Source organism: Neoarius graeffei, chromosome 26, assembly GCF_027579695.1.
Source record: "Neoarius graeffei isolate fNeoGra1 chromosome 26, fNeoGra1.pri, whole genome shotgun sequence".
In the NCBI taxonomy this organism is placed as follows: Eukaryota; Metazoa; Chordata; class Actinopteri; order Siluriformes; family Ariidae; genus Neoarius; species Neoarius graeffei.
Window position 1 is genome coordinate 4,539,324 of NC_083594.1, and position 15,179 is coordinate 4,554,502.

Genomic DNA, 15,179 nt, shown 5'->3' on the forward strand with positions numbered 1-15,179 from the left:
TCTGTGTCTATGTGTCAGCCCTGTGATGACCTGGCGACTTGTCCAGGGTGTACCTTGTCCAGGGTGTACCAGGGTGCCTTTCGCCCATAGTCAGCTGGGATAGGCTCCAGCTTGCCTGCGACCCTGTAGAAGGATAAAGCGGCTAGAGATAATGAGATGATATATATATATATATATATATATATATTTTTTTTTTAATGTCCAAAAATGGGTCTGTGATGCATAGCCAAGGAGGGGTCTGTAAAAGTTTTTTTTTTTAACTTACGGCTCCAATAAATAGCAAAAAAAAAGAGTAATTGTTTAGATAAATAATATGCTCATTTTTGCAAACAAACAAACAAACAAACAAACCCCAAAACATTGAGAACCCATACAGAGATCAGAATAATGATTGATGCAACATTACAGAAATGATCTCAAGTGATCTGGAGCTGATTTATTACTTACAGTTTTTTCCTCAAACAAACAAACAAACAAACAAACAGTACTGAGTTCACACACTGCGCATGAAAGGGTTAAATCCTTTTCCTCTCAGACTCCAGCGCCTTACTCAGGCACAAAGTGGTTCAGTATAAAACAAAGTGTTGCGCCGGTGCGCGCGGTTCTCCATGCGGACTCTCCGGAGCGCACGGCGGCGCCAGACCGCTGTCCGGTGAGTGGGCGGAGCTTCCTGCGGCAGAAACATGGCGGCTACCATGGAAAATGAATCAGACATGGGCAGCGACGATTATTATTCCCTGCTGAATGTGAGGAGAGAGGTAAGGGCAGGTTTTTGGGAGTGGTGCTGATGCTGATGCAGGCGCGACTCTGAGCTCGGTGTCGGGACATGAGGCCGCTTTTGTCCTGCATCCGCCTCAAATCCAACCAGTGTGTGTGGGTTTGCACCCGGGACGACATCTCATATGGCATGATTTCATTTCAGAGTGGAGTTAGGATAGATTTTAAATCCTTGTGAATTTAAAAACGTTCATTTTATTGGTTTTTACGCATTGCGTATTTTCCAAGCGCGCGGTCATGTCACAGAAATAAGGAGCCTACAAGATCCATAGAAGTTTATAGATAAACTAACTTTGTTCCAACCAAAGTCATTTAATTAATTACCTAATCAATGATTTGCATTTTATCACACCATTTAATGAAACCACCCAATGAGGACTAGTGCAGCAGGATGGATTTATAGATCTTTTTGTTGATGAAGAAGGATCCCAAGCTATCAAAAAGGCTCTGGAGATTAAATGAAGAGATGGAGAAGCTCTACTCAGAGAAGCCCTGCTCTCTCAATGGATTTTATAGAAGAAGGTGCAGTGGAATTCTTTTCTCCGGGTATCCCGGCTTGTTAGGAAGTCAGGGTCCGAGCCATGATCCTTGACCCTGGAGCAGAAAGGGTTAAGGGTCCAACAGTGGTAGCTTGGTGGACCTTCTGATCAGTAGCCCAGAGCCTTTTAACCATTACACCACCACTAAAACAGTACAACAGAACTGTCTTTAGATCCTTTTGTGGCAAAGATGTGCTACTATACACCTGTTAAACTGATCAGAATGAACCCATTTCATAAACATGATCATCTTTAGATGGTACAATAACCGTTTCACAGTGGTCATCTCCTCCTGTTCCTGATTCTGATCCAAAGGCCACTCAGGAAGAGCTGAAGTCCTCGTACCGGCGACTGTGCATGCTGTACCACCCCGACAAACACCGAGACCCTGAACTCAAGAGGCAGGCTGAGCAGCTGTTCAATCTCGTTCACCGGGCATACGAAGGTAAATCAGCCCTGGGGTCAATAAAACAACCTAAATAAATAGCTAGCATAACTCAAAATCCAATATTCCCCTCCGAACCTGATCCAAAGTGTTCGAAATCCAACATCAGGACTGTCACTGTAGTGAACTGTAATATTCAAAGTAACATTATAAAGAACCATTATAAAAATAATTAAGTTATTCCATGAAATTGAGCCGTACATGAGCTGATAGCTGACGAGGCGCGTAGCACCGAGTTGGCTGTAATCCATGTACAACGAGATTGACTGACTGGAATAACCGTTTTATTCGATCCACATTCACTGATTTTGAGAAACCGAACATTTTTATTTTTTGCAAATTTGATAAATAAAAACTTTATACAAAACATCTGACAAAATCATTTCCACTTGGAATGTAAACAAACCAGCGAAATGACAGGAGCAATTTGTGAAAAATGCGATAATAATTCTTGAAAAATAAAAAAAAATCCATTCTTACAATCAAATATTTTTATTCCACACTGTAAAACCCGATAAGGTCACTGAGCTCAAAAATTTTATTGAAACCGATTACGTAAAAATTTTTGAGGTAAGTAACTTAAATTTTTTAAGGTAAGATTTCTTAAAAATTACACTGTAGTTATACTTAATTGTAATTTTTAAGAAATCTTACCTTAAAAAATTTAAGTTACGTAATCGGTTTCAATAAAATTTTTGAGCTCCGTGACCTTATCGGGTTTTACAGTGTATCTTTTTTGTTGCTTTTTTTATTTTTTGGGGTTTTGTTTTCGAGTAGAGTTTTATTTCATCCTCGGTTGGTTCAGCAACACGCTCTGCCATTTTGTTTTTCTTCTTTAGGGTTTTTTGATGGTTGGCAAACCAACTTAAAGGTGAATTATTGCCACAGACTGAGCTGGAGTGTGGAACAGGAGATATTGGTGGGGGGAACTATATTCTTTTAGCTATTTCTGTTTATTTTAAATACTTGATAAAGTGATATCTGACTTGATGCAACCTGCCATTTTGTTGTTCTCTACTCACATTATACGAGCTGATATCCTAGTAGTAGAGTAGCCAATCGGAGCACACAAGTGCTCATATCCAGTGAATGTGGATAGAACAAACCGTTCTACATGGCGCATAAGACACTTGTGCAGTAACCTATAGAGAAGATATGATGAATCCTGGACACTCGGAACAAAGTTAACGGTCACCATTAACTCAACACCGATTGAAAGAAAGAGGAGGGGAAAAAAACTTTGATTTTGCCAAGTTTTATTTGGTATTTATATTTTTCCTACATGCACTCACCTCATGGTTAAACAGAATTTTTTTTTTAAGTGTAGCCAGATTGCCATAAATGCATGCAATAATTATCTGAAAACTTCAGCAGGCTTTTTTTCTTGAAGGAACAAACACTGTGTATGACCTCGGATGCTTTTATAGAAAAGTATATTCCACTTCAAAAGTGAACTGGCACTTCGTACTTTATTACATCACGTTTTAGCTAAATCGGTTTATTCTCTGAGCACTCGGACTATGTAGTGCAGCAGATAAATGAAACAATCGTTCAAATGGTGATACAAGCACCAAATTTGGCATGAATATCCCTCTGAGGCTATATTTTTAAGAAAAAAAATTAGCAGCTTAAAAATTCAAGATGGCCACCAGTGAATTAATGAAAATAAACTTTTTGATGCACAATTTGATAAAGACGTCCAATACGAATGATATTGGTATTGATTCTGATATTTTTGACCCCAATCCAGTAAGTGCCTCTAATAAAGCTATCATCATTATCAGGCCATTTCTTCGGGGAAAAACAAAGACAAAAGTTGATTTCTTGGGAAAACAGTGAAAAGTTTATCATCGATAGGGCTGGCAAGGTACAGATCAAACATCGTGACATGTCGTCATTTCAATGTCGGCACACACAGTGTCCCTACACGTGAAACATGGAATTATTGGCCATTGCTGTGCACAAGCAGTGACTTGGAGCCGTGGATGAGAGTTGGATAAGCAGTGAGGACGAGTGCCAGGAGTCCATACAGAGGATGTGGCTGACTTCTGAAACAAGAGTACTACCTCTGCTACCACACCTCACGTTATTTTTATTCACGAACATTAAATCATGCACTCAAATAGAAGTGAAGGTACCTGAAAATGACATAAAGGAGATTCTGATATAGACCGGAGGCTACAGTTAGACAATTTAATGATCTTTTGGCTGTTGCAAATGTAGAAAAGACTTTCAATATGTAAATTGTACATGAATAATTACTCAAACTTCCACTGGAAAAAAAAAAGACTTGATTCCCGATTACTTAGCATATCAGATCGCGTGACACCTTTATCCACAGTTATCGACACCATTCCACAATTATCGACACCCAGATGATAATTTATTTAAAAAAAAAAAAATCGGTATGTGGTATTAAGTTAACAAAACATAGTTTTTATTTAAAATTTGTTTTACAGAGTCTTATATTTAGTACAAAATATATTTTATATAAATATATCGATGTTGGTGTTTACGTAAATGAGGAAGTAATTCTGTTTGTAAACAAATGAACTGATAATGTTTAACCAGCGTCAGAAAATCTTTTCGTTCCACTTTCTAAGGATTTTCGTAGATCACATTTTGTTCATCATTCATTGTTGATTATATTAATTTCTAGTTTTGTAGTTTACCAATAAATGCCAACAGGGAATTGACACCGTAACCACATGAAAATCCAGGTCAAAGGTCGCATGTCATTCCTTGAAGCAAAATATAAAATGTCTACTGATATTGTAATATGTGGTAGATATTTACAACAAACTGCAAAGAAAACAAAATTCTGAATGGAATAGAAAAATCTGAATATTTCAACCATGTAATTTTTTTTTATATGTTCGGAATTTAATTCTGGTCTAATTCTATTCATTGCAATCGGATTTCAAATACTCTCTAAACATTCCATTCTGTTATGAATCAGAAAAAGATATGTTATAAATCACAGCACTTTTATTTTTTTAAAGTACTTCATCTATTTCAACAATGTTACCCAAAGATCGATCCATAACGGTTGTAAATGTCCCTTAATTCCACAGCGTGTCGATAATGGTGGACACCGGTGAAAGTGATCACTATTATCGACACCTCACGTGACTTCTCAAACGCGCGTTTAGATACAAAATGGCGGCTGTCAAATGAAGGCATAAGAAACAAAGTAGGCTTCGACAAGGAGATCATGAAATATCGGTGAATTTGATCAGTAAAAACATGTCCATGATCTTTCCACCATGCTTACCTGCGATGATAACGTCCGGGTTTTCCGAAAAATTGCTGATCGTGCTGAAAAAAATTCTATCTCAGGTAACGAGCTGTGTTATCAGATGACAAGATCAAAGGGTGAGGCGGGTCTTCCGGTTGATTGATTAACCAATAATAACTGTTGGAACTGAGACTCACCTTTTGTAAAATTGCTTTTTGTTGGTAAATCTGAAGAGGTGTCGATAATCGTAGCCACCGCCACGCTATTTAAAAGTGCTGGAATCGTTTTCTACATAGTAAATAACATCGGAATCGGAACCAGTATCATTCATATTAGAGAGCTGTATCAAATTTTGTGTCAAAACGTTATCGTATTGTCGGCCATCTTGAAAAATGGAGGCCATTTTGAATTTTTAAGTGGCTAACTCCCCCCCCAAGATATAGCCTTTTGGAGATATTCATGCAAAAAAATTTGCATATTTTTAAATCGAAAGTTAATGATTATTTAACTTCATAATTGTAAACATTTGATTTGTAAATCAGGGTTTTTTTGTATTTGTGTTATTATTTGTGATATTTCCTTATTTTTTCTGTAATTATTGCGATATTTTATAGACAGGATCTCATTGAAAATCACACTGTGTGACATGAGCTTCCTGATTTAAATGTTATTAAAAAAATTAAAATTGTTGCTTGTATCATCATTTGAACGATTCCTGACAATTATTCACTTATCGGAGAACACTAGAGCTTGGACTTGATAGATTTATGATTTGTCTATGGGAACACGAGGAACAAATATAAGAGGACGCCAACTCGTGGCAATGAGTTCAGGTGTTTCCATGGCAATATGCAATTATCATAATTTTGGGATTCTGAAAAGTTTGAAATAAGTAACTTGTATCATGGCCAACGCTAAAACATTAAATATGCTGAAATTGAATGATTTCTTCTCAGAGCAGCGCTCATTATGTATCTGTGCTCTGTTTAGTTCTTAGTGACCCCCAGTCTCGAGCTGTATATGACATTTTTGGGAAGAAAGGCCTGGAAGTGGAAGGATGGGAGGTAAGATTGGAAAACCACAGGAATGAACGTTCCGAGATTCCCAATTGTCGAAACGGCTGCATGGGGTGTAAATGGTTGAGTGCTCTGGGATTTTTTTTTTTTTTAAATTTATTTATTTTCTCTTTAGGTGGTGGAGAGGAAGAAGACGCCTGCGGAGATCAGGGAGGAATACGAGCGCCTGCAGAGGGAGAGAGATGAGAGGAGGCTACAACAGAGGACCAACCCCAAGGTCGTCAAGCTCCTCGCTGTTCTTGTTAAAGTTCTCAGTAACTTTTCTTGAAAAAGCACGACTTGCAAGATTTCAGCTTTGGATCTTTTTATTATAATCAGTTCAGAGAATCTGTGAAGGTTGGAAGCTCAGATATTTAATTCGTATCGTCCTCTTTCTCATGGTGACTCGAACTTTTGGAGTGAAAACGAGCTCTGAAGTGGCGCAGCAGAAAAAAGCGTTCACTTTATCATCAGGATGAATCCAGACGATGGCTGGAAGTCTAGCAGCTGTGCTCTGTGATTTAACGAGGTCTTAAAAGATCCTGAGTTGGGCATTGACCAAACTGCTGAGACAACCAGGGGAAAAATTAAAGTGTGAAGGAAATGAGTGCAAATCCTTTGTGTGTTGTTCCTTCAGGGGACTATCAGCGTCGGAATAGACGCCACAGACCTGTTTGATCGCTACGAAGAAGATTTTGAGGAGATGCCAGGAGGAGGAGGAGGGTTCCCTCATGTCGAGATCAACAGGATGCACATATCACAATCTGTTGAAGTAAGTAGTCATATGAGCACCATGCAGGTGGAGGAGTCATCGATTTATGACCTGATGTGTTCTTACATTCCAGGCCCCCTTGACTACAACGGATACAGCCGTCCTCTCGGGCTCTCTCACCACGCACAACGGTAACGGTGGAGGCAATATCAGTCTGTGTCTGAGACGAGTCACATCGACGCACGGCTGGGGAGAGGTACTGTTCATTCATCACACGCAGCTTGTCATGCTACACAGAAACCACAAACGAGTCGAGACTGGAGCGAGACTCAACAGCGCTGTTGTATAATCACGTGATGTCTGTTTTCAGCTCGAGTTCGGGGCCGGAGATATCCGAGGGCCTGTTTTTGGAATGAAAGTGTTTCGGAACGTCACTGCACGATGGTGAGCCTTTATAATCCATTGTAGATGCGCTTCTGAAGTTATTGTTTACCATCCAAGTCTTTACGAACAAGCCGTTACTATAGAAACGATAACATGTTAGAACAAGGTAACTGAGGAGCTTCACCTGTTTTCAGCTTCATGACTGCGCAGTGCGGTATGCAGTTCTCCTCTCGGGGCACGAGGCCGAACGCCAGCGCCATGATGGCACGTCACCTGGACCAGAACACTATGGGCTACCTGCAGTGGCGCTGGGGTAGCGAGTCCGCCATGACCACCAGCATCGTCCGAGACACCAAGACCAGCCATTTCACCTTGGCCCTCCAGGTGGCGCCTGCATACATCTCAGTGAAGTGAATAAATAAATAGCTAAAAAAAATTGACTAGAACCTGATTGATTCCTCTTCGTTTGTGCTTCTCAGCTTGGCATGCCTCATTCCTACCTCATGATGAGCTATCAGTACAAATTCCAAGATGAAGACCAAACCAAGGTCAAGGGTTCCGTCAAGTAGGCCCGATACGCAACTTTTCATAATGCTGTCTTTTACATGTAATGTTAGAGGATGTGCGTTACCCTGACCCGCCTGCCTTGCTCTGGTTCAGGACCGGGTTTTTTGGGACGGTGGTGGAATACGGTGCCGAGAGGAAGATCAGCAGTCACAGCGTTCTCTCGGCGACAGTCAGCATTGGGGTACCTCAAGGGGTCTCTCTGAAAATCAGGTCAGGATGTCTGGTTTTTGCTCTCTGAAATCTGAATTTCTACAGTACCATGGGCAGGCCAGATCTCCCCCATGGAGCACGCGGTCATTATCATTTCCTCTAACTAATATTTATAAGGTCTGTACAGCTGAATGCCTCGGTGATATCTGGGGGTTGGAGCTTTTCTTTCTCGAGAACCCTTTTTTTTTTTATTAAACATCACATACACACAGTAGAAAGGTCAGTTTGGTTCAGCAGCAGAGACTGGAACTGAAACTCCTTCTCATCAGCTTCGTTGCTTCTTTTCTGTCTCTGGTTAGATTGTTGTAGTAATAATAATAATAATAATACATTAAATTTATATAGCGCCTTTCAAGAAACCCAAGGACGCTTTACAATTATAAACAAGGAAATAAATAAAATAATAATAAATAATAATAAAAAAAAAAAAAGTCCACCAAGTAGGGGTCAGGATGTAATTCCCGTGGTGTGGCACGAAAACGAGTCCCACATCTCCAGCACCACCACTGTGACGCCGTCAACAACATCACTCGAACACCACGCCATGGATCCACAAAGCGAGCAGAGAAGCTCCGCCACGCAGAGCGCTGGTGTGTCCCAAACCGCCTGCACAGCCGCTGCGACGCCACCGAGCAACATCACTCAGAACATCACGCCAAGCACTAAAGTACAGAGCGCTGGACAACCACAATGTTAAAATGAGCAACGAGCTCACTGCAGTCCATAGCTGGGAGCGCAGGCATCGCCCATGGCGAACCAAGGCCTGGAGGGAACCGACGCCCAAAACTGGGTCCGGAGCTACACCACAACCGGCGGACAAAACACTCAAACAAACATCAAACTACACAAACACACACACAAAAAAAAAAAGAAAATAGAAAAAGAAATAAAATAAAATAAAAAAAGGCTCTGGTGAGAAGCGGCAGCCAGAACGCGCACAACGTACTCTCAACCGGAAACGGAAATGAAAAAAAAATTCGTGTTGTAATTGTTGAACTAATCAATTACAACACAAAATTCTTCTTTGTACTGTACAATCATAACCGTCCAAATACAGTAGCCCCGCCCTGTTTTGACTTGTAAATTGTAAAGGCCTGAGTTTCCCAAACGCATCGCAGCACAAAGATCATTGTTAAATGGTAGAGCGAGCAGCACAATGAACACTCTCTCTCTCCTAGTTAAGATGCTCTTAGCGTTAAGAGGTTTTTGGGAAACCCACCCAAGTTTTGTCAGTAACCACAGTCAGTGTGAGACAGGATTGATGAGGTATAATCTGGCGAGTTGTTGTTAACCGTTTCCTTTTCTTCATCCAGGTTAAACCGAGCCAGTCAGACGTACCTTTTCCCCATCCACCTGACAGACCAGATCTTACCCAGTGCTGTGTTTTATGCCACTGTGGGTCCTCTGGTTGTCTACTTTGCAGTCCAGAAGCTCCTCATCACGCCTTATGTCCACGCCCAGAAGGAGCAGTAAGTCTGTTTGGAATATAATGAGCTTTTTATAATGCAGATTGCATCATTTTCACAAGTGTGTTTGTTTCTCAGGGAGCTGGAAAAGCACAGAGTGAACTCTGTGATGGATATCACCAAGAAGAAGCAGGAGGCTGAATCGGCTGTGAGTATTCACAAAGACGACCCATTAACAGGGTTTATAGCTGAACGTTTTGAAACGCCAGTACTGGAAAATAGTTAATCAAAAACTCATTGAAAGCTGCTTGATTTAATGTCATAATTTAAACGGGACTTAATAAAGCCGAATATAAATTTGCGAATTCACTGATTTTAGCAAGGTGACACTGAAATCCTTTTGTAATATAGATAATTTTAGTCACTTACAAAATATTCAAATCAATTCAAAGTCCTTCCCATGCCATGTGGCGCATAGGGTGCCGCCGATCTCAGTTTCCGTAGCCCTCGGCCTCTCGCCCATTACATAGCTAGGGTTACGGGGGGGGGCGCGGGCGCCCGTCCTCTGGTAACCACGAGAGTTTGACTCCTCACTTGCATCTGTGTTGCAGCGTGCCTTGCCAGACGGCAGTAGGTACCATTTTTATAATGGTCTTTGGTATGACCCGACCGTGAGTAGAACTCGAAATCTCCTAATCGAGAGGCGGACACGCTAACCACTAGGCCAACTCGCGGTATTTACAAAATATTACATATGTTTAAATACACAGCCTAATATAGCTAAAGAGGCATCAATTGTTACCTTGCCCAAGACGGAGTAAGCGGAGTGAGGTATTGTAATCAGTGCGGTTTGTTTGTTTGTGTGTCTGCTAACAGTCTAGCGTCGAGATGGTTGCACCAATTGACTTCAAATTTTCAGGGTAGGTGAGCAATGGTCTGTAGATTACCTGAGTAAATTTTGGCTGTAATCAGGTTAAGGTCACCGGAAAGGTCAGCCTTTTGGTCAAAATAACGTTTTCCATTATAACTCAAAAACGGTTGCCGATAGACAGGTGTTTACTATTATGAGCATATAGGAACTCCTATATGGCCTTTCATTTGGCACCATGATCTGTGACTTTGAAAGGTCAAACTCAAGGTCACGGATTTTCAGAGGGCTGTAACTTACAGTTGATGGTAGACAGATGTTTACCATTATCAACTTGTAGGAAGTGCCATATGGGCTTTCATTTGGCACCATGACTTTGAAAGGTCAAACTGAAGGTCATGGATTTTCATAGGACGATAACCTGACAGCTGATGACTGAGAAATATTACTATTGTCAACATATAGGTATAAAATACGGTAAATGCTGCCAGGCGAGGTTTGTTTTGCCTGGCGACACTCGTTACTAATTTGTGATTAATTCTTGATGAAAAAATTAAGCGTAACCTGGACTAAAAGTGAGGGGGGAATGTAATAAATCAAATGAATCAAGAATGAGGATTTAAAAAGTTCTTGAACATCCTGGAACTATATTCAGTGATAATTTAAACTATAAACTTTTAAATGATGAACTTTAGGATTAATGTATCAAATTAGGTGAAGATGGGGGAAAAAAAAAACAAATAAGACAAATTTAATAAACGTGCACAGAAAGCAAAACGTGACAGTTTACGATATTTAATTGGACAAAATAAATAAATGCCCAAGTGAAGCTGAATGATGAGTTCCGAATGTTGCAAGATTACCAACGTGCTGTAAACCGATTCATACAAATCTGTAATTAATTTTATTCACAGATTGAATAAAATATAAATAAATAACTGCAGCTGTGTGTGTATATATTTTAAGTGGAACATCAGTCAAACAATAATTAGTGTGTTCAGTTACTTTTGCTTTGTTCTCATGACGTATGGTTTATTAAGGTGAAAGATTATTTGTTAAAGTATGAACAGTTGTAATTTAGACGAACCTTCATGCCAAGTGCTGCCTTTTCTTTCACTGCATGAACCTTTGGAGAATTAATCAACAGTGTTGTGCGTTTGTTCATAGGTGTTATTGATGCAGGAGTCTGTGCGAAGAATCATCGAAGCCGAGGAGTCTAAAATGGGTGAACTGAAAACGCATACACATGACGGCTCCATCAGGATGCTTAATTTAGATTTTAATAAAAGGATTTAAAAATACATATACACATCCAGTGTATACCGTAGCCTGTGCTCATTATTAAGTGATACACGCTGCTTACTCTTTCGTCTCTGTGTAAATATTGTTCCTGCTGCTTTCAGGTCGTCCTGCAACTCTTTTCTAGTGACTTCTGGCTTCTTTTTTGCCATGTTTCTCATCGTTCTGAAAGCGTGTTAGGAAATCCTATCTGAGGGAAGATTAGTTATGGTTCCGTGAATGTTTAAACGTACTGACGGGGATGTTTAAGGTCTTGACTAAAGCTTTGTAGCTTTTTTCTAATCAAGAATGTGATCATGTTGTCGCATAATTTATTTATTTTTTTTGGTTTCTTGTTGAGTGAAGTCTTCCCTAGCTTTTATAAATGACACCAAGAGCAATTTATATCTTGAACTACGTATATTTGTTATTCCACGAAATCGAGTCATACATGAGCTGATAGCCGACGAGGCGCATAGCACCAAGATTGAGTGGAATAACTGTTGTATTCTATCCACATTTATTGGATTTTGAGAAACAGGGCATTTTTATTTTTTGCAAATTTGATAAATAATAACTTTATACAAAACATCCGACAAAATAATTGCCGTTTAGAATGTAAATAAACCGGCGAAACGACAGTAGCAATGTGTGAAAAATTTGATAATTCTTGAAAATTAAAAGATATGTTCTTACCATCAAATACTTTCCATGTTTTTTTTTTGGGGGGGGGGTTTGAGTAGAATTTTTATTTCATCCTCGGTTGGTTCAGCAACACGCACCGCCATTTTGTTTTTCTCTACTCACAGTATATGAGCTGATATCCTAGTAGTAGAGTAGCCAATCAGAGCACACGATTGCTCATATCCAGTGAATGTGGATAGAATAATTTCTATTATGGTATCCGAATACTTGTTCCCCATCACTTAGATTTTTTTAAACATGCTGTAAATCATATGTTTATGCTTCTGAGCACTTTTTTTTTTTTCTTCCAGATTTCTAAAGAAAGTCAAAATACATTGTGTTGATGTACAGTATACACTGGAAATTTATTAAAATAACAAACCAAATGTTTCGAGCACGTACCTCCCATTACTGGGCCTCTTGTTTTGATACATTCTGCAATCCTGTCATTTTCTGTTCAGGTCTCATCATTTTAAACGCCTGGTACGGCAAGTTTGTGATGAACCCCAGCCAGAAACCGGAGCGAGCGAAGGTCATCGACGTGACTGTGCCTCTGCAGTGCCTGGTGAAAGATTCCAAACTCATCCTCACCGAGGCGTCGAAGGTCAGACCTCCGTCAGCTTCTCCACCTGTCGAATTACATCCTGTGGACGCGATCATCACGTTAACCGTGCTGTTCCTCTCTCAGGCAGGTTTGCCCGGCTTCTACGACCCCTGCGTGGGAGAAGAGAAGAGCCTGAAGCTGCTCTACCAGTTCAGAGGAGTCATCCACCAAGTGCTGGCTGGAGACACTGAAGCTCTTCGGATACCCAAGCAATGTGAGTGAGTGGAGTGGGGAAGAAAGAAAGAGAAAGAAAAAGTGACTTTTGATTTTTACATTTTATTTACGATGCTGACATTTTCCTCGTTTACGCTGCAGCACACAGGATAGAAACTGAGACATAGGAGCGTGTGCTACACGGAACCAACAGAGACACGACAGACGCCGGACGTCCCGTGGAGGGAGATCCAAAGGGCGGTCCGATTCTTCCTGTTGTGAAGTTGTGTGTAAACCCCGCCCACTTTTCCTTATCCTGTATCTCAGTAGCGTATCCATGATGAAAAGATTTCAGAGCACAGTTATGGGGTAGAGATCAAGTGTCGGATTTCTAAAAGTGAATCCGGAAGGGAAAGGTTTTGATGCATTTCCTTATAAAAACAGGAAGTCTGTTATTGTGATTAGGGGGAGGGGAAAAAAGGAAAAAAACCAAACAAACAGAAGCATTTGAGTGACGCCACGCCTCCTACTGAATTAGCAAACCGACTAAACGATGCAGTCGAGAGTTTAGAGTACTTGTTTTTAATTGCATATAATTTTTTCAAACGTCCTGTCATGTTTGCTTTTACAGATTGTCAGGTTTTTTTGTTGTTGTTTACAGTTATGCCTGGAATATGCACTGGAGAGCATTTTATTGGACAAGCACGTTGATGAGCTGTCAAACTTTTCTTTAAAAAAAAAAAATTCATTATGGTTGTCCAAACACCTTGAATATTTTTCTTAACTTTTCTATCTGAGCTACAAGATAGAATAATGAGAGAATCAGCCATGCTGTGTCTTTGTGGGAGGGGCATACTCTTTCTCTCTCTCTCTCTCTCTCTCTCCTCTGTCAATCACAGCAGCACTAGCCAATCGTAGGTGTCCAAGAGCTCATGTATGTAGAAGAGGGCAGACGGCGCTTTCCTCAGTGTGTTTCGCAGCAGCAGTTCGAAAAGATGCAGTTGCCTGACTTTACGTGTCTTGTACGAAGCCCTCTGGCGTATGATATTGGAGATTTGTCTCAACTTCATGCCTGTTATGTGATCTTGTAAACACACCATAGCGATGTTAACAGGAGTTGCATCTAACGAAAAGAAAAAAAAACTGACAAACTTTAATATCACCTGCACGTTCAGTTTGACTTGTCGGATCGCTACTTCTGTTTTTTTTTTTTCACTTTTCTCTCGAGTCGAGATAACTACATTAGATTTGACTAGATTAGAGTTCATTTCTTCGGAATGAAGTTCACAGAAATGGAAGTAAGAAAAATGACCGCGAAAGAGGACGTGTGGATTTAAGTGTAGCGCTATCTGCCCTCTTCCATATACGAGCGACCTGTTTAGATGGATATCAAAGTATATGATTAAATAGAATGTGAAGAACTTAACAAAAAAAAAAAAACACAACAGATTTGGGCAGTAAATATGTGTATCGAATTGAACACTTCAGCTCTCGGGTAGTTATATGAAAAAAATATTTCTATAGAGACCATTTTAAGAAAATCAATTACTACTTCCTCCCTTTTTCCATCATAAAGCATCTTTTCCAAATATGTTCTCGAGAAGCGATATTACTTTTATATTCTGCCCATTATATTTATCAAATGTTATTTTGCACAAATGGACCGAGAACAAAGGATTTGAATCTCTTACTGGCTCGTACGCCGTTTACTGACGCACTTCAGAACCACAAAAGCGAGTTTCGAAACAATTTGTTGTTTTCCTCAAATGTGACGTTCAAACATCATTGAACTTTATACGTATGTCATTACATATGTTTCATGCATCATAGCTATTAGAACATTTTCTTTTTAACCTTCTCCTTTTGCGAGTTCAATTTCTATTATTACGTGAATCATGTATTTATTATTCTTTGTCACGAATGCACGTGTAGTTTTGGTACTTGAATATAATGGGACCCTTTGGGATAAGTGTGAAAGTAAACTAGGTCAAGCGTACGAGAAGTCTTTTTTTGTTTTTTTGTTTTTTTTCCCTTGCTTGCACTGTATCTGCTCGTGTTTATTTCCTAATGAACTTCACTTTATAGATTTTGTGATTTAAAACCTACATGAGCACATTTAAAAGAGTGAATGAGTGAGTCTGGGCAGAATAAAGTTACTGAAGAGTTATAAATAAACTGTATGAAGGAATCACTGATCCATGTATGAGTCATTTGGAAATGAGTCGACTCTTTGATTCACTGCCCCCCCCCCCCCCCCCC

At 39.9% G+C, this 15,179-nt stretch overlaps 1 protein-coding gene across 1 annotated transcript; it reads left to right on the top strand.

Annotated features, from left to right (window-relative positions):
- Positions 1-677: 677 nt before the first annotated feature.
- On the top strand, positions 678-14,750 carry dnajc11b (DnaJ (Hsp40) homolog, subfamily C, member 11b). The gene is made up of 16 exons (XM_060910762.1): positions 678-758; positions 1,632-1,761; positions 5,990-6,063; positions 6,191-6,292; positions 6,692-6,826; positions 6,900-7,022; positions 7,137-7,210; positions 7,345-7,534; positions 7,630-7,715; positions 7,811-7,927; positions 9,241-9,396; positions 9,472-9,541; positions 11,369-11,426; positions 12,625-12,767; positions 12,852-12,981; positions 13,083-14,750. Exons 1-16 carry the CDS (start codon positions 684-686, stop codon positions 13,106-13,108), a joined length of 1,689 nt encoding a protein of 562 aa, XP_060766745.1. The 5' UTR covers positions 678-683; the 3' UTR covers positions 13,109-14,750.
- Positions 14,751-15,179: the final 429 nt, after the last annotated feature.

Coding starts and splice junctions, on each gene's coding strand:
- dnajc11b (XM_060910762.1), top strand. CDS start 684: ATGGCGGCTACCATGGAAAATGAATCAGACATGGGCAGCGACGATTAT. Junction 7,211..7,344: donor CGGAACGTCACTGCACGATG/GTGAGCCTTTAT, acceptor ACCTGTTTTCAG/CTTCATGACTGCGCAGTGCG. Junction 11,427..12,624: donor AGCCGAGGAGTCTAAAATGG/GTGAACTGAAAA, acceptor TTTTCTGTTCAG/GTCTCATCATTTTAAACGCC.